Source organism: Podarcis pityusensis (genome assembly GCF_964106645.2).
Source record: "Podarcis pityusensis genome assembly, chromosome: Z".
NCBI classification, from domain to species: domain Eukaryota; kingdom Metazoa; phylum Chordata; class Lepidosauria; order Squamata; family Lacertidae; genus Podarcis; species Podarcis pityusensis.
In genome coordinates, this window is record NC_138044.1 from 32,287,607 (window position 1) to 32,311,798 (window position 24,192).

Sequence of the window (24,192 nt, forward strand, 5' to 3'; positions counted from 1 at the left end):
TATAAGCTTTTGTGTGCATGCACACTTCTTCAGATACGAGAGAGGAGGGTTCATCCTTGGATTAGGATGGGCGAATAAGTCAATTCTGGTTTTTCATTTTTCCAATCTTAAATTCAGTTCTACACTTTTCACATCAGTCTAAGACATTAAAAAAAGGCCATGAAAAATCATCAGTATTTTAATGCGGATTTCTCTTAATATACACATTTGTACATAATTTTGTCTGATATACTCATTTCCTCCCCCCAGTGCCATTTCCCCTAAAATAATGCACTTTTGTATGTTACTTTCACCAATATGAGTATTTTAATGCAAATTTTACCCTAGTAAATGCATTTTGCAAGTGCACATTGCAAGGCTGGAGAACAACAGCAAAATCCAGAGAGGTACAAGTTTTGAAGGATGGCTGTGTTTCAATACTTGTATTGTTTAAGAAAGTGTGGAACAGGTAGGCTTGCCTTTAAATGCAAAGTGAAACAAATTTTCCCACCATTCCTCTCTTGGATTAGAGACAAGTGAAATCATGCATCCACTTTCTTGTGCAGTGGCTGTTATTACAGAGGGTGGCGATGCCAGGTATGATTTGACACTTGCAGAGCCAGAAATGCCCAAAAGCTTTTAGTGACACCGCCCATCTTTGGGCACCCATTAGTCACCTTCATCCCAGCAGGAAATCAAGGAAGGATACATGGAGTAATGTACATTTCAGTGGCGAGTCTGAGATGGAGGCACACTCAATATGTCTATGAAACGTATCATCTTTTCCTCTGGATCAAGCTTAAGTGGAACCTGTTTTTGTGCTACAAGCGAGATGGATTTGCACAGCTGACCAACCCTTGCATCAGTCCTGAAACTTTCTACTCTTGTCCTCCGACTAGGGCTGTGCACCCTGTTGATAGGCTGGCTCTTCTGTCAGTCATGGTTCCAAATGCCCCTCCTTCTGCGAGAGGTTGTGAAAGTGTAACCAAAACCCATGCACATTCTCTGTCTCTCCCTCTTGTGTGTAAAGCCCTTTTAAAACAAAAACATGGGTGCAAATAACCAGTGCATGGAAATAAAGCAAGCATAGCAAATAACCCCCCTGGAACATGAAATGGTGTGTGTGTGTGTGTGTGTGTGTAACATCTTTTGATCTTGAGGCTGTACATGTGTCAGTACAAGAGGGAAGAGAAGGGAAAGGCAGAGCTCTTCCCATAGGAACAAACCTACACCTGTTCCTGTCTCCAGGTAAGCCTGCATGTAGGCTGTTTCTGCCAGCAAGATCCAATCCCTCTTCTCCTCTGTGGCTTTCCTATGTGTGCATGAACAGGGCTCTGAGATTGGTGGTGAGGATTTTTGAGCATCTCTTGATGTGTGAAAATGTACACTAGGCTTTGCGAAAAAGAAGACCAAAACGACTCCTCTGCCCTCATTCTGTTCTTATACAGTGATCCATGCGACGGTCACCTCCAGGCTTGACTACTGTAATTCGCTCTACGTGGGGCTGCCCTTGAAGCTGTCCCAGAAAGTCCAGCGGGTGCAGAATGCTGCAGCGAGACTCCGCACAGGGTCTCTGCCATGGGAGCATATTCACCCAGTGCCTTTCCAGCTGCACTGGCTCCGGTGGAGTACAGGGTCAGATTTAAGGTGCTGCTTTTGACCTTTAAAGCCCTTCACGGCCTAGGACCCTCATACCTAGGGGATCGCCCCGTATGCCCCATGGAGAGCCTCAAGGTCCATAAATAGCAACACCCTAGTGGTCCTGGGCCCTAAGGAAGTTAGATTGGCTTCAACCAGAGCCAGGGCCTTTTCAACTCTGGCTCCGGCCTGGTGGAACGCTCTGCCTCATGAGACCAGGGCCCTGCAGGATCTGATTTCTTTCCGCAGGGCCTGTAAGACAGAGTTGTTCCGCCTGGCCTTTGGCTTGGAGCCAATTTGATTCCCTCCCTCTCTTTCTTTTTTCTTTTCCTTCTCCTTCTGCGATGAGGCTACATTTTAATATTTTAATGTTTCAATATTATAATGTTGTATTTTAAAATTTTGTTTTTAAGTTGTAATCATTTAACTTGTTTTTATTATTGCTTGTAAGCCGCTCCGAGCCCGACCTTGGCTGGGGAGGGCGGGGTATAAATAAAAATTATTATTATTATTATTATTATTATTATTATTGTTATTGTTATTATTATTATTATTAGAGGAGCTTCTCTGAAATTATGATCCAGCTATGGAGAGCACATTAAAAGAAACATTTCTTGGGAGAGACATATCCTTTCCCTGCCCCTCCCACCCATCCTGTAAGTTCCAAAGTACTCAGAAAGAGATCACTTTGAGCAACCCTGAGTTGCTAATTTTGTGCAGCGGCTCTCTTCACACTTTACCTATGGGCTTCCCTGGGGCACCTGGTTGGCCACTGTGTGAAATGGGATGCTGGACCAGATAGTTCTTCGGGCTAATTCTGCAAGCCTTTCTTAAGGTGGGCAGAGAACACAGCTTCGGGTATCAATGCTAGGGGAATTCAGATAACCACACACCCCTGTATGTGAGCAGGATGTGTGCTTGGGCTAGCCCTGCACCCAGTAGCGCTTGGTGTGGAGGGGCAGTGGCACATACTTAAAGGTCCCATCACTGCGATGTTCTAGGAGGGAGAATTGATGGGGTGGGAAGTGCATGGTGCAAACATGTGAAAGGGAGTACTGTGCCAAAATCCCTACCACCTCACCTCTGACAGAAAGGACTAGTGACTCCAGTGATGGAAGGTCACGTAAGCACTGCTGCCCTTGCACACCAGCTGCTACTGCCAGTACCCTCTCACCCTTGGTTGCTGTGCTTCTACAATCCAAAGCATGTCAGGAGCAGTTCAGTGCGTGTACCAATGTAGAGCTTCTCAGCACAAGCAGGGAAGCAGGTGGATGCCTTCTCCTGCAGAGGAATTCTACATGTGCGTACATCAAAACAGGGCAGCTCAGGGAGCTTTATCCAGCAGGCCCTAAATCTCTTGCCCCTTCCCCTTTTTTAAACTTAATTGTATGTGTGTGTATTTTACTCTGCCATATGGAGCAGTTGGGACATACTGCAAAGTGCAGTGCCCCAGGCATTCACCATATTATTTCCCCGGAAACATCTATCATATAAAATAGTACATGCAAATTTGTCTCATGGGCATTGTGCCCTTTAAGTATTTAGCAGCTCTTCTGCATCAATCCAAACATGGAGCCCCTTCTGACATGCTCAAAATAGGCTGTGCTGCCACAGGTCACATTGAGCCAGCATGAAAAAAACCAGAGTTGTTGTTGATTTCAACACGAGAGAGGCCTCTGAATCATTCCGCCTGTTTGGATACTATCAGATGCTGACTGTCGCTAGGGGTTGGCAGAGGCTTGATGTAGCTGGATTGGGACCCTCTCTTCCTCCTTGGAAGCTGGAGAGGGGGCAGCAGCCCTGCAGTAGCGTAATAGTTGAAATATCGAGGGGAGGAGGGAAGGGAGAAGGAAATTTGCACAGTACTCCAGGGAAAGCTCAATGATGAGAAAAGTCCCAATACTATACTAAGAGTTAAGGACTCACTAAGACCTCTTTGAAGGAAAAAGATTTGGTGCTCTGGGGACACTCCTAGTTGCCTGCTCTGATCTGGGGATGGGGAGTCTGGAACAAGAAGGATGCTATGGATATTTAGGAAGCTGCTTTAAACCTAGAGCTGTCCATTTACCTCTTTGATCCCGCCAACATGGAGTGGGCAGAAGAACACAGGAAGTGCTGAGAACCAATTGGCGAATGTGTGTGTGTGTGTGTTTGTGTCCACACAGTCTCATTTAAAACTGGTTAATCTTGAGCATGCCTTTTGCCATCAGGGGATGAAATGTCTGCACCCAAAATATAACCACACAATTTAGCCCAAATGCCCAAAGTTCTGCTCCACACAAAGACACACCTGGAACGTATACATATATATTATATATTTTATGTATATATATATATATATTTATATTTTATATATACACATTAACAAAAAAGCTGCAAACCCCCCGATTATGTTACATATGAAAAGAAAGTCTGACAGGTTTCACGGTAACCAAAATTCCACCACATCCCCAAAATCAGATTACAATGCAGCTAACATGATACAAGTAGCCAAGTGCAGCACAGGGTCAGGGGTCAGGGAAGAGCCAACAGATGTCTCCAGGGAGAAAAGCTCTTTAAGTGGGCTCCAAATTACTTCACTTCTTTGACCCCACCAAAGTAAACAGGGGTTGAATGCAGAAGTGCACCATGTTATGACTGCAGGAAGCACTGAGGGCCTTGCTATTGGCCGAGGGGCGGGGGGATGCTGTCTCACGTTTAACACTGGGCTGTTTCCACCAATCAGACAGCTCCCTAAAGAGTGGGCTATGCACTGCTTGATCAATAGCATGAGTCACTTTCCAGTGGGTCTGCTACATGGAAACTCCATGCAAGTTTTTCCCCCATGCCAATAGTACACAGCCCTCTGGTCCCAGGGATTCCTTTTATGGACACAGACTCTCTCATAATCACCACTGGGTGTTTCCACGTCAAGAGGATGCTACATGTTAGGTGTGGAGCAATTAACATGCAGGCTGGCTGTTAGGGACTGAGATTGCATCCACATTTAAAGCACATTTGACATGGTTTCCCCCCAAATAATTCTGGGAACTATAGGGTGCTGATAACTGTAGCTCTGTGAGGGGGGGTAATCAAGAGCTTCCAGGATTATTTAGGGGAAACCACACGCTTTAAATGCATGGTGCAGATTTGGCCTGAAGTTATAAAGCCAAAAGCCGCTGGAGAAGTTCCCCAAAATGAGCACACTGCTAAAATAGTGATGGAGGAAGATGCAGGTACCTTTCCCTTTCCCTCATATATTTGCTGGTACAAAACACAGCTGCAGCTTGGATCCTAGCAGACAAGGCAAAGGAAATAGACATTTCCTACTAGCTGGACCAAAGTCATAAGCATCACCACCCGTTGCCTCTTCCCTTCCGCTGCCTGCCAGAAGACTGGCTCTATCCAGTGCCACTTTAATCAGTGTAAAACTGATCAAGTGCCATGCTCAATGGTCCTTGCGCTCAGGCCCTAATGGAGGCCACGTGCCCTCTCTGGTAGTCCTCATCAGTGCCGCTGGGGCGATCAGAAAACAAGCCCGCCCCGTTACCACAACCTCAGCCAGCCACACATGCAGGCATTTTGAGCTGGAATGTTGTGACCAGCCACTCCAAGAGAGAGAGATTTCTATCTTGAAGCACCAGGTGATGATTTTTATTTGTTCTCACTGCATTTGGCTGGAGAGGAAAGAGGAAGTCAGGGTGCAAATGCCTGTGTGACTGGCTTGTGATGCTCTCAGACGCCCAGCCTGTTCCTTCTCACCAGTGGTCTGAGCAGATGTTTATTTCCCAAAGATGCTTGCACACAGAAACACAATTTCCCAACACATGACAGGGAGGTGTCATTTGCTTGCAGCTGCAGTGTGCTCTCCTGCTTTCATTAAAGTAGCCAGCCTCAAAAACTCTTTAAGAGATGTAGAAAACACTGTGCAAGGGAAGCTCTCCAGCTCGTTCTGATCTCCTGCTCCCAGGAGAAGCTATTATCACCCTACTGCCATTAGCACAGGCAATTCAGAGTTGATGAAAAAGCATCCCTCACTGCAACCACAGCAGCCAGCTTCAGAAAAACATTCCCCGCTTGCCCCGAGAGCTGGAATCAGTCGAGGCCCTGGGTTGGACTCTTGGACCCTTTGGAGGACCTCTAAGGCCTTCACAGCCAAAACCCCAAGAGCAGCTGCATGGGCTGTGAGATGCTGCAATGGACAAAAGAGGCAGAAGGACAGAATGACAAAAATGGGTCCCAAAGAAAAGTGCCTGTGATGTAGGGAATCGAGCCTCTTGGATGGCAGAGGGAAGACTGGCAGCGCAAAAGAGTCCAGACAGATTGCAAAAGGTCGTGTCAGGACCCCCATCACTGGTCGCCTCTTGACTTTAGAGCATGCATTATCTACAGCAGCACTCATCTACACTGCCTCTTTTCTTGTAAGCCCAAGCCTTCATTAAAGCAGCTCTAGCGTTTAGGTAGGGGGCTGTGGCTCTCCAAATGGTGCTTGACACCATCCCATCAACCTAGACCATTGGCTCTGAGGTTTATGGAGTCCAATGTTTGGAGTCCTGCATCCGCCCCCCCCTTCCCTGCGCAAAGAACCATTCATTGAGGTTGTGAAAACCAAGCAAAATACAAACTGGGGCTTTCTTTAGGATGACTCTCCCTTCCCCCAAACCCTCCCCCCCCCACCCTGGGAAACCTGCCGGTCTGATTAATCATATTTTTCAAAAAAAAAAAAAAAGTTAAATAAACGGTAAAGCATATCTTTTCCTGTAAAGGCCTTTAGTGTTAATCTGCTCTTACTGGGCAGATAATTCCTTCTCCCCACTGCAGTGACAGGCTGCTTGCTGTCTGAGCTGCACTACTGTGGGCCTCAGGTAGGCAATCCACAAAACAAAACAGAAAACAACAAAAAGGAAACAAAACCAAAAGAAAAAACCAAAACAAGCACGTTAGAGAGACAAGTTCTGGCACATTTGTTGTGCACATCCAGGGAATTTGTATGGAGGAGCATTTAGTCCATGGACTCACCTTCCAAAGTGGTACTGCCTTAGTTAGGATTGCCATATTTCAAAAAGTGAAAATCTGCTGTTGAGCTTTTTCTTTCTTTCTTTTTTGACAAAGCTGTTGAGCTTCCAAATGCAGTATTCCAGGTATGTCTGCAAAATTCCGGGTGTATGGCAATCCTATCTTAGGGAGGTCACTAATCCATTCCCCCTGGGAGCCAAGGATGGATGAGCTGGAGGTCACTCCTGAATCCTCCAACTTGGTCTGCTGGCAAACAGAACACTCACTTCTCCCACCATGCCTGACACACACCTGGAACGCCATATTGTGTTAACACACAGTAGAAGGGGAGGGGCAGGGAAAGAGAGCAAATTCTTCCCTTCAAGAAGAGAAAATTTTCAGGGGATGGATGAAAAGGAGAGGAGTGGAACACCCCCCAGCGCAGATGCTGCTGTTCAGATAAGATATCCAACTCCCTCCCCACAAACTCTGCATAATTTACTCTGACTTTAGATTGTGCTGTTTCTTGATGCAAATGCATTATTACGTTTGAACAGAGCGCTTCCTTATCTTGCATAATGTCCCAGCTTTAGTAGCTCAATCCTAGCACTGGGAATTTCCAGAAGGTGTTCTTTTCTTTTTGGTGAGTGTGTGTGTGTGTGGCAGGGGAGGGGAATGTTCCCAGAAAGTGGGTAATGCAAGGAGACATGAGGATCTGTTGTGGTCCAGAAGCACAATTGGAGGACACACGGCAGAGAAAGAAAAGCCAAGAATGAGTATTCTATCTCTCAAATTGTGGCAATCTCTGTAGATTTTTTTTCGCTCCCATGCTTTCAAATGTTTCTGTGACTACTATTTGGTGGCTAGTTACCCTTTTATCCCCCTTTCTCAAAGAAAGCTGAGATACTCAGAAATTCAAGCCAGATTATTGGATTCTGTGCAAAACCATGCACCATGGAATTGAAAGTGATAAAAGAATAACTGTATATTAGCATTAAGGAAGGTGATCTGGATTTCTAAATGCAAAATCATTATGGGGATGTAGATTCTTTTCTTCTTCTTTTGGTGGTCGTGTGTGTGTGTGTGTGTTTTTTTTTCTAGGTTCACTTATTCCCTAGGTAAGTAGTCTTCAACTTTTCCAGACCCAGGACTCATCTTAACCCAAACATGCATTTGGGGATTTAAAAAATAATAATCTATATATATCTATATACACTGTCATTTATTTGAATGGTACTGGTGCTGCTGTTGTGACCCATCTTAGATCAGATCCAAAAGGGAATCTCAACCCACCAGCTGAAAACCAATGCTCTAGATCTCCTTTCTGGAGTAAGCAAAACAAAACAAAACAAAAAACAAACAAAACAAAACAAAACAAAACAAAACAAAACAAAAAAACACCTCTGTTTTTAAAGCTGAGGTCCATATCAATAATACAATTGAAAGAAAAACTTGAAAGGCAGTCATGCCTTGTGAATCTGGCAGATAAATTCAGCAGCAAACACAAGAGCGTGCCTCAGGATCCTGCCAGTAGCCTTGAGGCAACAAAAACTAAATTTACCTAAGCCCACTTTAAGGCCATCTAAGCACCGTTGCTACCATCTTACAGTTACCGATTTCACAGAGAGGAATGCCACCCACTTGCTGGGCACAGGGTCTGAAACTGACAGGAGTTGAGCCTGTACATTCCACTCCTAGGATTTGTTTGCTTTCTTCTAGTGCTACAGGCCACAGAACCAAGACCATCCACTCCCGAAAAGAAAGCATAAGCAGTGCCATCTTCCCTCCACTTATGCTGGGCAAAGGGGGAATACCTTTCACTCTGCTCCATCCAGTGCTTTTGCCTAGAATTCCCACCCAAAGCCCCTTCTTTGGGTTGCTGTGTCATCTGGCACAACGTCTCTGGAAACAACAAGGAGCACCTGGCTGTGCTCTAAAGGCTCTAGGATACTCTTTGCAGACTGAAAGCCAATGACGACATTTGCTACACACAGGATATGGTCTTGAAAGAAGCAGGAGCCACTGGACAAAGAAGTAGCCTCTACCAGTTGGGATCCCATATTAACAAGTAAACCACTGGACTAGAGTGTGTGCTAAACTTTCCTTCTTATGTTTTAAATGTGCGCGGGTTTTTTAAAACAACCACCCCCTTTCCCTGTGATGAAGCTCCTGCCAAACTCAACTGACAGATGCTTGAAAAGAGTCCCTGTTGTCCAGGGAGCAAAGGGAGACACCACTGCATCTCAGAAGCCAGATATGGCACAGTGGTCATGGTCTTTCAGGCTTCGTGGACTGCGCCACCCCTTTTCTGAACGTAGCATGTTCCTTGTAATACTATGGACTGTTTCATACGTTCACAAAACCCTTACATGAAAGGCACTTCTGCTCAGGGAACAAAATAAATCTGCCAGTAAAATGCCACATGGGATCACCAGATCCTACTCGGGGTGAACATGCTTGGACTTGCTGCAACTCGCCAAGGCTTTCCAGCATGTACACATTCCATTTATACAATAATCCTCTGTAGATGTTGCCTCCGTGTCTTTTATCACAGTGATGAGGAAACTGTGGCCTCACAGAGGTAGTTGGATCCCAGCTCCCATCAGTCCCAGCCAGGATGGGCAGGGATGTTGTGAGTTGTCATCCACCAACTTCTGCAGAGCCACAGGATTCTTATCCTCAGTACAGAGCTCTTTCAGATGACTGGGTGGAGGATTGTATGTAGGACTTTGCTTGTTGGTTCCGGCCCTGAAATGGGGCACCCCAGGGAGCTGCTTGCCATATGCATGCTCAGTGCAATGCCTGAGGAGCCAACACAGCAGTACTTGTGTAGATCCTCACGTGATCAGAGCTCCAATGGCACAGAAGGCCTATGGCCCTTTGCAGACCACGTGCTGAGTTCCCAGACTCAGGTATATAGTATTGTGAGTGGGTATATCAGCTGTGGTCCCATTTCCTCCTCCACACACAGTCCAAACGCATGGAGGCAACACCTGCAGGTGGGCAAGACTACCCATCTCTAAGATACCTGTGACGCTAAATATGTGTGACAATCTTGTATTTTCTAGGTAACAGCTTGGGTTCCAATTCTGTTTGGCACCCTCTCAAAATGGCGGGCTGAGAACTACTAGGTGTTCCAAGAACACTCTTTCCACACAAAAGAAAAAAGAAAAAAACGAAGAAAAAAAAAGGGTCTTGCTTTTCAACTTCCTGGCAACCAAGAAGGGACCGACCCACCCAAAGCCCTGCCATGACACCCTTTTCCCCACCAGAAATGAACAAGGCATGCCAACTCCCATCGGAGAAAATTCAGTAGTGCTACCAAATAAAAACAAAAACAAAATCCAGTTCACGAAACACCACCCACACTCCTCCAAGAGGGTGTGCTAAAGAGGTGGGTTTTCCTTAGGATATAAGCTAGCCCAGTGTGGCAAGATGCTGCTCACCACGATAGGAAGCAGAAGCCCACCTTCCAGCCTAGTTGCACAGAAGTTCCTGAGGCTTGGGCTGGAAGGGAAGGGCCTTTCTGACTCAATGGCAGGTTTTCATCCCTGATACGTATGGGGACTCTTGTGGTCGGCAGTTGCATTCTTGCTGCCCGGGGTAGTCTATGAAGTCTGGGGCGGGCAGACCTGATATGACCATTAAAGATTTGTTCCAAATCGTGAAGGTGGGGCAGACCGGCAGGATGAAAGATATCTCAAAGGTGTGCAGGTGGAGAGAGTTGGCCGGGTCGTAGAAGGACAGCACGTTGTTGTCATAGTCCAGGAGGATGCCCAGGCGCTTCATCTGAGGGTGAACGTCCACCAGCATCTCCTTGTTGTTGTGCCGCACCACAAAGTTGTTGTTGCAGCGGGAGAAGACCCAGGAGGAGGAGTTCTTGCCAATCCACTCATTCTTGGGGGCTGATTTGTAGGCGATGCCAATTGCATACCTGGAGAGGCAGAAAAACAAACAAACAGTGGCATTCAAGAGACTAGCTGAAACAAGAGATAAGAACTGGAATTCATGGGCTGGTGGTGCAGTCTTAAAATTAACCATGTCTACCCAGCAGTAAGCCCATTCAAGTTACCTGGTTTACTTCCAGGTAAGTGAGCAGAGTATTGCTATCTAAATCAATTCAATCAGTCTGGCACAGCGTCTAAGGCTGTGTACACACCATACAGTTAAAGCATATGATTTCCCCTGAAGAATTCTGGAGATTGCAGTTTACCCCTCACGGAGCTATAATTCTCAGCACCCTTAACAAACTACAGTTCCAAAGATTCTTTGGGAGAAGTCACGTGCTTTAAATATATGCTGTGCATGCAACCCAGCTGCTAGACTTCAACCAGGGAAGACCACATTCTAAATCCCCACTCTCTTTTTGAAAATGGAGAACTATCTCAATCGTGCAACTCAAATAAGCTGCTCGCTTTCATCCAACTGTACTGTTGTCGTCTCACCCGGCCCTACCTGGAGATGCCGGTCAGTGAACCTGGGAACTTCTCCATGCAAAGAAGACGCTCTGCCACTGAGCTGCAGTCCTTTCCCACTCTAAGCCTTTGTAGGCAGGTTACAAATCAAAACCCATTGATCAAACTTACCACTGAAGCACCTAGCTAAGGCTCAGTGACAACACATGCAATGAGAAGCCAGCCCTTAAGTCAGCAAAATGTAAACAATGGGCTTATGCAAAATTTGAAGTTGTTCTCTGGCCATGGACCAACCAGGTAGAACCCAGCACTTTTTGTTGCGGGTGGGGACAAGATAAGAATGGATGCTGGCTCAGAGGAGGGCAATTCAATTGGAAAACTGGTGTGTGTGTGTGTGTGTGTGTGTGTGTGTGAGAGAGAGAGAGAGAGAGAGAGAGAGAGAGATGATGTTTCAGTGGTAACCATTGGAAGATGCAAGTCCACCCCCCTGCCCACCCCCGCTGTGCCTTTGATCAATGCATTTCTGTGTGACACATGCCCCGAGGCTCGCTTTGAATCACAGCAGCCGTTCCCTGGCTCAATTATATGTGCCCTCCCTCCCTGCAGCGCAGAGTGAGCAGCGCCGAGGCTCACGTACCTGGAAGAGTACACACACAGCCTGCGCTGCTCTCGCTGCCGACGTGTGTTTTTAAATGAAGCCCTTCAGCGAAAGAGACTTGATGAAAACGGCATTCTTAGAGGTATGCGTTTTCAAAGCAAGAGCAGTTCCCAACAGCTTCTGCTGCCCCTACGCAGGTGTTGCAAAGGGGACTTGGCTGGCAGGGCCATTGGGAAGTAGCAGGTTCCTTGCTGATGGGCACAATAACCCAGCAATCTATGCCTGGACTATAAGCCTGGGGACTCAGCTCTCCGAGTAAACGAAAGGGAGACAGGCTCACTCCTTCTTCCTCCCAGGCACCGTGCCCCTGCTTATTCTATGTTAGGCTCAGCTCCAACAGCAGAGCCACTTACCAGGTGGAGGAGCCGACTGTCACCTCCCAGTAATGGCAGCCGCTGTCAATGAAAATGTTGCCTGCGGCACCATAGCATCCTGTTCCGCTGAACCTCTCGGGAGTGTGGCTTTTTTTCAGGGAGCTCTCGTCCTTCTCCATTTGGAGCCCATCGTTGGAGATCTTCAGCTTCTTGTGTGCCATTTTGGGGTCCAGTTTGAAGGGCTGGCCTACGAGGACCAGAAAGAGAACGAAGGTGACGCAGGGCAAAGAGAAACTTTAAAAAGGTACAGAGGCCCCCACCTCTCCCAGCAGCTTGCTTGCTTTGCTTATTTCCCACTTTCAGAGCCCAAAAGAGGAACCCAGAGCTGCTTACAATCATAGTAATAATTGTAATGATAAGTTTTATTTTAATTGATTGTAAGCTACTCAGGGAGCCTTTTTGGCTGAAGAGTGAGGTAAAAATATTCTAAACATACATACATACAAAAAACAAAACCAATTTAAGAAAAGATAGCTTACTAAAGGTTAAATAATCATAAACATGCTCTGGGGATAAGGCAGTAGCATAAATAAATATGGGTAATGTAGTATTTCTGGAGCCTGAAAGAGAAGGCGTATGAGCCTCCTAAGACAAGGAGTTCCAAAACTCCCAGGTTTGTTTGTTTGTTTCATTTCCAATCAGAACTATTGTCCCTGTCTTTAAGGAAGGGAATGCAAGTGCCCACTTTAGGACTATAGAAGGCTCCCTATAACCAGCCCCAGTCAACAATCTGGCTGCAGCTCTTTGAGCCAGCTGAAGTTTCTGAGCACTTTTCAAAAGCAGCTCCACATGTTACAGTAGACCAAAGGGATGTAACTAAGGCATGCTGGGATACCTCAAGTCACTAGAGCATGACACTCGAATCTCAGCGTCATGGGTTTGAGTTTCACATTGGGCAAAAGATTGCTGCATTGCACCAGGTTGGACTAGATGACCCCCCATGGTCCCTTCCAACTCTACGATTCTATGCATCAATGTGGCCAAATCAGGCATCTCAAGAAATGATCGCAGCTGGCACACCAGCTTTAACTGCTCTGCCTTCCAGCTGACCAAGAGCACCCGTCCTGTTTGGATTAAGTTTCCATTTGTTCTCACATTTCTAAGGATCCTGTCCACATCCTCAGGCTGTACAAATTGGAATGTATCATTAACACTGGACAAGCAGAGACCAAAGTTACACCCACCAGACCTGTATCAACTATAGTGTCCAAGTCAGAAGGGTGATTTTGTCAGAGAAGTGCTCAGCAAATTGTTCACAGCAGGTCTTTGAGTGGTCTAAATTCTCCTTATGTGGGCCAGAGTGTAAAAGATCCCTGAGCACTGAAAACAGCTGTACTGGACAGCTCCTCACTGATGCAATGGAGTTCACACTGCTACAGAATAGGTCTTCAAAGAGACTCCAGCCTGCATTCAGTTGGACTCATTCTGAGTTTTCCACCAACATCACTCTAGTTGCCGTCTCATGCACTTCATTGTCACTAGCTCCCCAGAGAACCAGGAGGCTGGTTTGGATCCACTTCATGAGAGGGGATGATCAGAAGCGATCATGTCCACCATCCTGGTCATTTCTCCATTCCAGAGATCCAACAGGGCTAATATATCTATCAAGTCTTGCATGTGGTCTAAGCTTCATCCAGGGGGTCCACATGTGTATGCTGATTTGTAGTTGAATAAGGGAGATGGCACACGTCCATTGTATTAAACATTAATGTTGATTTTCAATTGTATTTCTATTGCTTCTTTTATTTCTTCCTGGCAGAAGTCTCTCCCCACCTGGAGATGCTGGGGACTGAACCTGGGACTGCAAAGCAGATGCTCTGCCACAGAGCTATAGCCTCCTCACATTTTTAAAGACAGATCTTTCTGCTCTGGGGTTGCTAACAGACAGCCAGAGAGATATTTGTGCAAGGGACAGAAATGGAGATGGAGACCCAGCAAAGCAGGGGAAAGTCGGATCTAAGCGAGTTCCTTAAGGGCTTTATTCTCTATTAACATTAATGGGAGTTATTCAGGCACATTGCAGGGAGAGCACAGCCCCCTTAAGTGCTGGTATAATAGTCTTACAGAGCGGCAGAGACCATCAATGCATCATTTAGTCGTTCTCGCCCACATCCACAGTCACTCCCCACAACAGACGCTCTGTTATTACATCCTACAGGAAAGCATGCCTTCGCGGCTTCACAGTAATTTTTCCAGCACCGATAGAAGGTCTCGCCTTCAAGGGACTTTTCCTCACATGCAGGCTCAGGCTGCAGAAACCAATCAAAGGCAGAAAATGAGGGGCTTTTTTTTGTAGATTCTGCCAGGCGACCGTGGCAAGACTCAGCCCTTAGCCATCAAAGTGCACACTTTCCAAACCTGTGCAGAACAGTGGGAGGGGGGAATATTCCATTGCTTAAGACAGTGGCCCTGTCTGCACTGCACTGCACATTTAAAGCAGAATAATGCCACTTCAAACTTCCGCGGCTTCCCCCAAAGAATCCTGGGAACTGTAGTCTGCAAAGAGACTATGAAGAGTCCCTTCATGGAGTTAAAATTCTCAGTGTGGCTTAACCCCTCAGCCTCTCTGCTTCTAGGTTGTTCCTTTGCTGCATGCCTAGCACCCTTTCTACTTCCAAGTACCTGCTTCCTCTCCAGCCACTGGGAGCTGAACCTCTTGAGCACTCAGATCCAGGCTCCTAGCAGGTGAACCACATCACTTGCAGAACATTCCCTTGCCAGTTCACTCATAAGAGCAGCTTGGCTGGATCAGGCCAAAGGCTCATCTAAGCCCAGCATCTTATTCTCACAGTGGTCAACCTATGGGAAGTCTACAAGTAGGACCCGAGATCAACACAGCTCTCCTCACTTGTCGAAACAAAATAAAAAGACTCCTTCCAGTAGAACCTTAGAGACCAACTAAGTTTGTTATTGGTATGAGCTTTGTGATTACCAAGCTTTGTGGTATGAGCTTTGTGATCACTTGTCATTACCAGCGACTGGCATTCAGAGACATACTTCCTACCACAGTGCAGGTAGAACGTAGGCATCATGGCTAGTAGACAGGTGACCATATTCTTCATGAAATTCTCTAGCCCTCTTTTTAAAGCCTTCCATTAAGAGACAGAATGCAACACTGGTTGGAACTTTGGTCAGCTCCAGTAAAAGAAATTCTCATGACAGCAGTGGGGAATCTCCAGCGCATGAGTCTAAACTATGTCCACCTGCCCCCTATGGATGTAAGATGGCATCATTTTCATGTCTGTCTTGTATTCATGGCATGCAGCACAGTTTCCATGCCTCTGCAGTTCGTCCTCCATAAAAATCCACTTTATTCATCTTGCTGCCTGCTGTGGCAAAGTTACCTAACCTATGCAACTTATTATAGAAATTCTGTTAAGTTACATTGCCATTACGTTATTCCACCATACTCATTTCAATGCAAAGGAAACACAGTGCAATTTTTTAAAAAAAATAAAATTGGGAGGGACGACACACATAAAATCAATTATGTATTGTTTGGAGGCAGAAGGCAGCAACCATAAATACTAACTCTTGTTTCCATCAGAATTCTATCTGCTCCACACCTGACGTTGGTTCATGGGGGTGGGGCTGCTGGGCAGATCTAATTCTCCACCCACTTCACAAGATTCATTGCAGCCACCATCTCCACTGCAATCACATTGGGAAAGACTGTGCAACCTGAGGAAAGCACCACCAGACAGGCTGTTCCGAGGGGGAGGGCGGGGCTGCCGCCCATCTGCCGGCTTTGGCCATCTGCAGCTGCACATCTCAAGACTTCCTCAGAACCTATCCTGGTTAATATGCCGCTGATGATAACGGGCAGGTCTCTGAGCCCAGCTGGCACCGCAGCATGCCAGCTCCCCCTCGAGGGTGTTCTTGAGCTTTGAGGAGCTACTGACTTCAGTCGTAGCCGAGTTCTGCAAATTCTTGAACAATTATATGACAGGAGAGTGTACATGTGCATTTTCTGGAGGGGCAGTAACAGAATACTTCTATTGCTCAACAGAAGCAGATGTGCAGACAAAGCCCACCTGAGCAGATCTCTGTTGGTTTTCTGTGGGGGTGGGGAGCTGTCAGACTCATCTACTGAGGGTGGGGGGCTTTTGAGCATTAAAGCTGTTGAATGTTTATTTTATGTGTTGTTTTTCTTCCTGTTATCAATGGCTTTTACAGACTTTTGATATTGCAAGAGTGCCTGTGAGCACTCTTCCCTGGAGTGCAGGGAAGACAATATTTTAGGAAAAGATGAAAAATACTAAACACATAAATGAATGCAAGCCACAAGTACAAAAACAGGAGGTTTGTGGCAGGATTGGATGGCAGTGGTTTATTTCAAGGAGGGGGAAACATATCTTCTAAATATGATGATAACTAGGTATCCCACTCTCCCAATTACCAATGGCAAGAAAGATGTGGTGGTTCAGCAATAGTCACAAGGTGGCATGCAGAGAACAGTTCAAAGTGCCCTGCCAATTGCCCATGCATAATTCAAATCCTGCCTTCTGGGAAAGGCAAGCACTGGGAGTGCTTGAAATTAAGGCGCAGGCAAGCTTTGGGCTGGGTATGAATGGCTCAGTTGAGCAAATCTTGCTCCTTGAGTTCAGAATGGTCTCAGTGGAACAACTACTCTTTGCTTTCTATCCAGTTACCCTGACAGAAAATCAAATGCCAGCATCTGCAGCCCACCTAGGAACATCATCCCAAAGGAAAATGGCCAAGCTACCTTTCACAAGATCCTGGCATCTGGCAAAGTACCCTTCTGGTTTGTGGAACTCTTTCTTGCAGATGTGTCCTGCAGGACCCCTTGGAACAACTTTAATTAAGAGGCCGGGTATCATTGGAGAGCCACAATAGTGATTGTGCATCTCTCCATTCGAATGCCCTTCTACTCATCCCCTTGGGGGCTGGAAGATGCCAGTACAGTTTCAATGGCCAAGCAATCTTCCTAGCGTGACAGTGGGGTGGGGTGGGGGGTAAGGAGCAGTGCTGTTTCTGCAACAAGACTCTTTATTTCAAATCGGCAATATAATCGCTAGGCTTGGAATTTCAGCAGCACGTTCTTGAAATCTCTTGCTCCTTATTTGACAAGCGTAGGAAGTCAAAAGCTGACAGATCCACAGCAAAGAATCTGAACCAAGCCTTTGATTGGGTGCTCAGTTAATCTAGCAAATGGAGTTTCTCTGTGCAGAGCACTTAGCTGCATCCTAATCTCTCAGCTGACTGGCAGAAAAGGCGGCTGGCCTAGCCACCCCACCTTAGCCATATCCTTAATTCTCAGCAATTTATTGACGCATGTTTACTCCCCTCCGAGGTGGTCTGTTAGCACTCGGCTTATCCGTCAAGCTAACAATTCAATCCTCTTTGGAGCCCACGCAAAAATCCAAGTGATTAAAATCATAAAAAGAGAGGTGGGGTCTATGGTTTGGTTTTTCATCAAAGCTGAGCCATTTGTCTCCAACATGCGGGGCAAGTTTTATTTGGTATTTATATCCACGCAATGTGCCTTCTCAGGGAGTGATGGGAGTGGTAGGAAGCAATAAATCATTTTAAAACACCCAGTCAAGTACAGCAGGTAGGACAGGATTGAAACATCAAGCAAAACAGAGAGAGGCAGAGCTTCTGGGAAATTGGGGGGGGGGGGTCCCCCCACAGAAAATTCAGCTTCTGCTGGCTGTGCAAGGCTGCGCCAAATTATAAGACAGAGCATGGCGCACCAGAATTTCTTGTACAACCTGACACCTTCCATCTCTGCCTCTGTTCTCCCTACATGCATTGCCTACCTTCACACTACTGTCAAAAGTCTAGTGACTTGGATCCTCTTATAGAAATTCATAGAAGAAAAGCTTCCTGTCTCCTCTTCCCCAATGCAGCCAGCTGTGACACCCCAAATGCCTCTGTGGAGGAACTGGGGTCCCTATTGAGTAAAGTGAGATGGGGAGTGGGGGAATTCCTGGAAAGGAAGGAGAAGAGGAAGGGCCAGAGCTCTGTGGTAGAGCTTTGCATGTAGAAGGTTCCAGGTTCAATTCCTGACATCTCCAGGTAGGACTGGGAATGTCAATACTGAAATAGATGGGTCAATGGTCTAATTCAGTGCAAGGCTGCTTCCTACACCCCATGGGAAATGTCCCTCCCATGAACTTCCTTAATTTGAGGAAGTCAATGTCATAATAATGGCACAATTGTTGCATCCATCTAGCTATGTGCAGAGACCCTTGAACTCAGCCTTCCCCAACTTGGAAACCTCTGGATGTTTTCGACTACAACTCCTATTAGCCTAAGCCAGCACTGCCACTGAATGGTTCAGAGTCTGGAACCTAGAATGTTCCAAGTGGAAATTTGTGGAGAAACAGCACTATTTTCACCATCCGTGTACTCATGCCCAGTGTATTTCAGGCCCTTGGATGTCACCATGTGTCTCTGTTCCCCTGGCCATTTCATCCCAACACTGCCTCCCCACCCCCTTTTGCAGCCAGCAGGGGTATCTTCACCCTTGTCCCCACCTTGCTTTCGTCTACCATAAAAGAACTAGCAAGCCAGCAGTTGGGGGCCACAACAATCCTGCCAACAGAAGGATGCAGCCTAATGCAGCCTAAATCAAGACACTAAGTGAGCCCAGCATCCCTACACAGAGATCCATTGTTCATGGAGCCTCAGTAGCGGCCAAATATCCAGGGACCGGGGCATCTCTAGGAATGAGTTCTGAATAACTGGCCACTTTGTAGAAATTGCCGAGATGGACAGGGTTCCCCAAAGGTGACACACACTGCAGGGGGGTTCCTGAGCTAAGACTACTGCCCCGAGCAAACCATACATCTGTAAAGGAGCTTTGAATGCAACCCATTCACACCATGACTTCCCCTCCTCATTTGCTGCTTGGAAGAAAGGCATGCCTGGAGACACGTACTGTTTGTCTTGAGCCTGGCGGGTTCACTGTTCCGGCTGCCAGCCTGGTTTATCGCCTTGACGAGGAAGATATATCTCGTGCCACTCTGCAGCCCATGCACTGTGTAGTGATTCTGCTTGATGTTGGGGACGATCATCCAGCTGTCCATAGAATTGTAGAGGCCTGCAGGAGGGAGCACAGAGGATATCAGAAAAGGTCTGCAAAAGGCCCATTGAGACTAGCATCCTGCCTCCCACAAGGGGCGACAAGATGGCTTTTGGAAGGAAGGAAGCAAGCAAGCACCAGGTGCCCCTCAGCGCTCATCCCCCAGCAAATGGAATTCCAAAGCATCCTCTCTCAGGATACAGAAGTTCCAATTAGCTAGAGAGGGACAGATCAACCAATTTCCGGACGATGTCAGTTTTGCAGGTGTTCAACCGTTAAGTTATTTCTATCCTGTTTCGCACCCATCCCCATCCTGCTTTTAAGCCTGCACAAAAACGAGCATTTAAATGGCACACATTTTGCCCCAAAACGTGCATTTTGTACACATTTCTCCCAAAATGATACATTTAGTCTGCAAGGTATGCATTTTGGAACACTTTTTGTTTTTGCTGTTGTTGTTTAAAAAACCTGATACCTGCATTGCAAAATGTGAAGAGCGCCTGCATTGTCAGTATGGGAAGTGTAGATTAAGGCTGGTTCACTTAAAAACACGGACCAAATTACATTATCACCAGCATCCCTACAGTTAGCTATCATGGCCACTGCCTGTTGCTGGAACTCCCCCCCCCCCAATAAATCTGTCTAATCCAGAGAGTGGTCTAACATCTGGTAACAGAGACAGAAAGCAATGGAGGAGGCAAGTGCAAGGCAGGCTGGGAGTGCGCATCTTTTCAGTTGATTTAATCTCTTGCCTGGCAGGTTCAGAGGAGCCTGCAGGAGGGAGAGCGAAAGAAAAGAAGCAGCAGAGAGTGGCTCGTTTCATTATGCCATGGGAACTAAGCTCATTAAGGCCAAGCTGGCCCAGCCAAGAGGGCCCCTTGGTGGCCAAACGGGCTGGAGGTCACATCATTGGCAGCCTGTTGTCGTAACTCTTGCTTGAGAAGAAAACATGCAAGAGTTCTGGAGATGGATCAAAAAACATTCCAGGGAGGGCTGCTGTTTCCATGCACTGCTTGGGAGGCTCCCAGAAACATCTGGCTGGCTACTTTTGGAAACAGGATGCTGGCCTGATCTAGCAGGACAGTGAAGCATCTATGAAAGTCGGCAGGGAGATAACAAAGCCAAGAAGAAGATAAGATGTGCAGGCTAAATGCAGGAAGTGGATTATCTGGCTCTGCCTACAACCTGAAGGGCCCTGGAAGAAGTGCAGCAATAGGAGATAACAGCTGTATTATTAACTGCCTGGGTCAGCAGACCCAGCAATACTAATTTCTTCCTTCCCATTATAACTCTGGATCATGTAACCCAGTGAGACCCAGAGGGTGATACAGCCATCAAGCAATGTATGCACCTAAAGGAATCCAAGATCTGGGTGAGTTCTTAGACAAAAAAAAAAAAGGACATGCACAAAACGTACAAGATTTTTAACTGCAAAATGGAAATTTCAATACGATTTTTAAAAGCCTGTTTGTTTGTTTGTTTGTTTGTTTGTTTGAAAAAAACAACATCTGCATCAGTAGTATCTTAGTGTTAGGCAGCAAAAGATCCAGTAGTAGCTTAATACTGATTTCCTTGTCAAAGGTTGAAATACTAATGATGTAGGTATCTTGAAAAGTGTGTGATTCTTCAATTCTATTTCCATTTATCTAGGATTAAGTCCCACTGCACTCAACGGGGCTTAGTAGACATGATGCATAGGTTTGTACTGTATCTCCCTCTGTCCTCCTGGGCACAAATGGATGAGTGCAGCGTCCTATGTAGAAGTGATGCTGCTCATACTTTCTCAAAGCAAAGGGATATGGGATAGACACGTGTTCGCTTTTCAGCCTGGGTGCAAAATTGTTTTTATCTAATTCCAAGAGCCTGTAGGCATGGCTGCGGGAACTGTACATAAGTGAAGTACTTTATTCCTTAAGTTAAAGGTAAAGGTAAAAGTACCCCTGACCATTAGGTCCAGTCATGGGCGACTCTTGGGTTGCAGCGCTCATCTCACTCTATAGGCCAAGGGAGCCGGCGTACAGCTTCTGGGTCATGTGGCCAGCATGACTAAGCCGCTTCTGGCGAACCAGAGCAGCACACGGAAACGCTGTTTACCTTCCCACTGAAGTGGTACCTATTTATCTACTTGCACTTTGACGTGCTTTCATACTGCTAGGTGGGCAGGAGCAGGGACCGAACAATGGGAACTCACCCTGGCACGGGGATTCGAACCGCCAACATTCCGATCGGCAAGCCCTAGGCTCTGTGGTTTACAGAGCGCCACCCACGTCCCATTCCTTAAATTAGGGTGGCATAAACACTCATGCAGGGTGTTTGAAAGGTTGCTGCAAATATAACCTGGGTTAATAATGAGAGGGTGTACAAGCTGGAAGAGTTCAGCCTTGGCAAGGAGACAAGCCTTAACCCAAAAGCAGGTAGTCCAAAGCTGTGTATTCAGATAACACAATGCTGGGCTCCAAAGCAGACTGGCAAACACTCCACTGTAGTCATGATCCAGAACTGCTATGTCCTATCTGGGAGGCAGTGCTTGTGTGGCAGAAAGGCCTACATGGAAAAGTGCTCCTTTTGTCTAGCGCAACATTGCTCTGTATAAAAGACGAAAGTATTTGTAGAGGGGCTTGATGTTTGCTAATGTGCACCCACACCTAGGAACTGTAGTTTGTTAAGGATGTTGGGAACTGTAGCTCTGGAAGGCTTTAAACTACAGTTCATAGGATGGTTTTGTTTTGTTTGTTTGTTTGAGGAGGGATGTGCTTGAAATGTGATCTATATGTATGCTATGGGTATTAAAAGTTAATGGAGCTGCAACCCAATTATCGGAATGTTAACAGTTATATCGATTAAATTAGTTATCAATTAAATTGCACAAATTTGCATGCTAATAGAAACAATATTTCTGAAGTATTTTCTTTGTTTTCAGGTGGTGTGCATGTACGCCATGCATTGCCTTACAGGAGGCAGTTGCTCTTGTCTTGCAACAGCTGAAAGCTTGCCTCTAAAGATGGCACTAGCTACTTCCAGTTTTTATAAGCACTTGCTTAAAACATTTTTCTAAAGTCTCTGCTACTTGATTAAATGGGAACACCTTTTCAGCCATTCCAAAGGTTTTTAAAAAATTGATTAACCCAACTGGTAGGACACTGAAGTCCCTTGTTATATATTGGGTTTGAACTAGCTTTGCTGCTGGCTCTCTTGCAAAGATCGAGTAGTAAAACAAAATAAAGGGGCAGATGTCGAATTCTGTTAAGGGATCTGCTTTTTTTAGTCAATTAGACTAGCTAATTAACAAACTGATAATTGTACACACCAGTGTGCCTGGAGTAAGCTTAGTGGCTCACAAAGGGGGTGGGGTGGGGACAGATTCATTGCCTTTCCTACAGTACTGGCAGGGCAAGTCACAGCTTTAAGCGGAAACAAAGAACTTGGCTTGGCTTGTGCGTATATTTTCTGAAAATTTTCACCAAGCCCTGCTGAGGTCCTCTTGGGGTTCTGCTGCAATATGACATGAGATTTCTCAGAGGGTGAAGCTGGGTTCCACAACAGTACCACCATTTTTTATTTTGCTCTAGGCTAGGAATTTGAAACCTGGGGGCTTCCAGATGCTGTTGACTACATTTCCCACCATCCCTGGCCATAGGATAGGCGCACTAAGGGAGTTGTAATCCAACAACATCTGGAGGTTCACAGGTTCTCCATTCCTGTTCTACAAGGCTGTGGGCTCAAGAGACCCAATGGGAAATTTCACACAGGTAAGTGAGTGGCAGAGAAAGACAGAGTGCTCTGTTTCTTCCAGAGAGGCACAAGTTCCCCATCCCTACACTAGGTCAGTCTTCCTCAACCTGGTGTCCTCCAGATGTTTTGGACTACAACTCCTATAAACCCCGACACCATGTCCAAGGGTCAGTTACAGATCATTCTCTGTGCCAGGCTGAGAAAAGCTACAGTGGCCAGAACCCTTAAAAAATACCCCTACAATTCCCAGTATTCTCCATGATGGTTAAAGGTATGAGAGTGCTTTCAATGGTGTGGATATGACCTGAGCTTCAGAACAGGATGGAAAATGGGCTTCCTGGCCTGACAAGGTAGAAGGTGACTGTGGTCAAAATTTGGGGCTACAGAAGTAGAGCAAAGTCAGCCGATGAAACAGTCCTGTAAATGGAACCACTGGCCATACTTTTTGCATACCTGCCTTTCTGCCTCCCCAAATAGAGGATACAGAGATCAAGACATGGAACCATAAGGTGCTAATTCCTTGCTCACAGGCTACACAGTTACAGATAGGTAGCCGTGTTGGTCTGCCATAGTCAAAATAAAAAAAATCCTTCCAGTAGCACCTTTAAGACCAACTAAGTTAGTTCTTGGTATGAGCTTTCGTGTGCAAGCACACTTCTTCACAGTATGTTACACAGTATGTTAAGCAATGAGGCACTGGCAGCTGTCACTTGCAACCTCTTGTTAATCCCTTCCCTGCCAAACAAGGTTTCCGCAGGAGTAATTAGACAAGAGAGACGTTTTCTATAAGAATTGTGATGTGATTCAGGGTGAAAAAGTAAATGGATCCTTTTATTATTAGCTGACTGTAAACGCACCTCTAAATGGGCTATAATGCATGCTTACTAGTACAACTCCCTGAATGGCTGGTCTCCAGAGACTAGGTTTCATTACATGGAGTGATTCACTGGACCACCCACCACTGTGTACACGCAACAATTAAATTGGGTCGTCAACCCTTCAAGAAGCAGAGTGAAGAGCAGAACTTCAGACTCTCCTCTTCTTCATCTTTTTTTTTCTGGCTGCCTGGATTTGTGCTCCCTGGAACCCTTATTGAAGCTTCTGCCAAACTCACACTTCCCCTCACTAACACACCCTCTCTGCTAAGGTTGCCTTGGAAGTGGCGAATCCTCAATGGAACAGAAGGTATGCAGTCTTCCCACTGGTGGAAAGAGAGAAAGGACAAGGAAAGTATAGAAGAGGGTCTGTTCATTCCCACAAGTCCCAAGTACGATCTGTTCCCAAATACTGTAACCATTATTTCCTCGCACTAAATTGGTGTACTGCTCCACAATGTTATGTCTGCACCACAATGGCCACACGCACACCATA

At 46.2% G+C, this 24,192-nt stretch overlaps 1 protein-coding gene across 1 annotated transcript in view; it reads right to left on the bottom strand.

Moving 5' to 3' along the window:
• Positions 1–6,313: 6,313 nt before the first annotated feature.
• Positions 6,314–24,192, bottom strand: part of MID2 (midline 2) — a 195,002-nt gene continuing 177,123 nt past the window's right edge. Inside the window, exons 8-10 of the mRNA XM_080990250.1 lie at positions 18,946–19,107; positions 12,018–12,225; positions 6,314–10,525 (exon numbers count right to left, since the gene is read on the bottom strand). Of these exons, the coding sequence (XP_080846376.1) occupies positions 10,123–10,525; positions 12,018–12,225; positions 18,946–19,107 (773 nt within the window). The 3' untranslated portion in view covers positions 6,314–10,122. The remainder of the gene's footprint in view (positions 10,526–12,017; positions 12,226–18,945; positions 19,108–24,192) is intronic.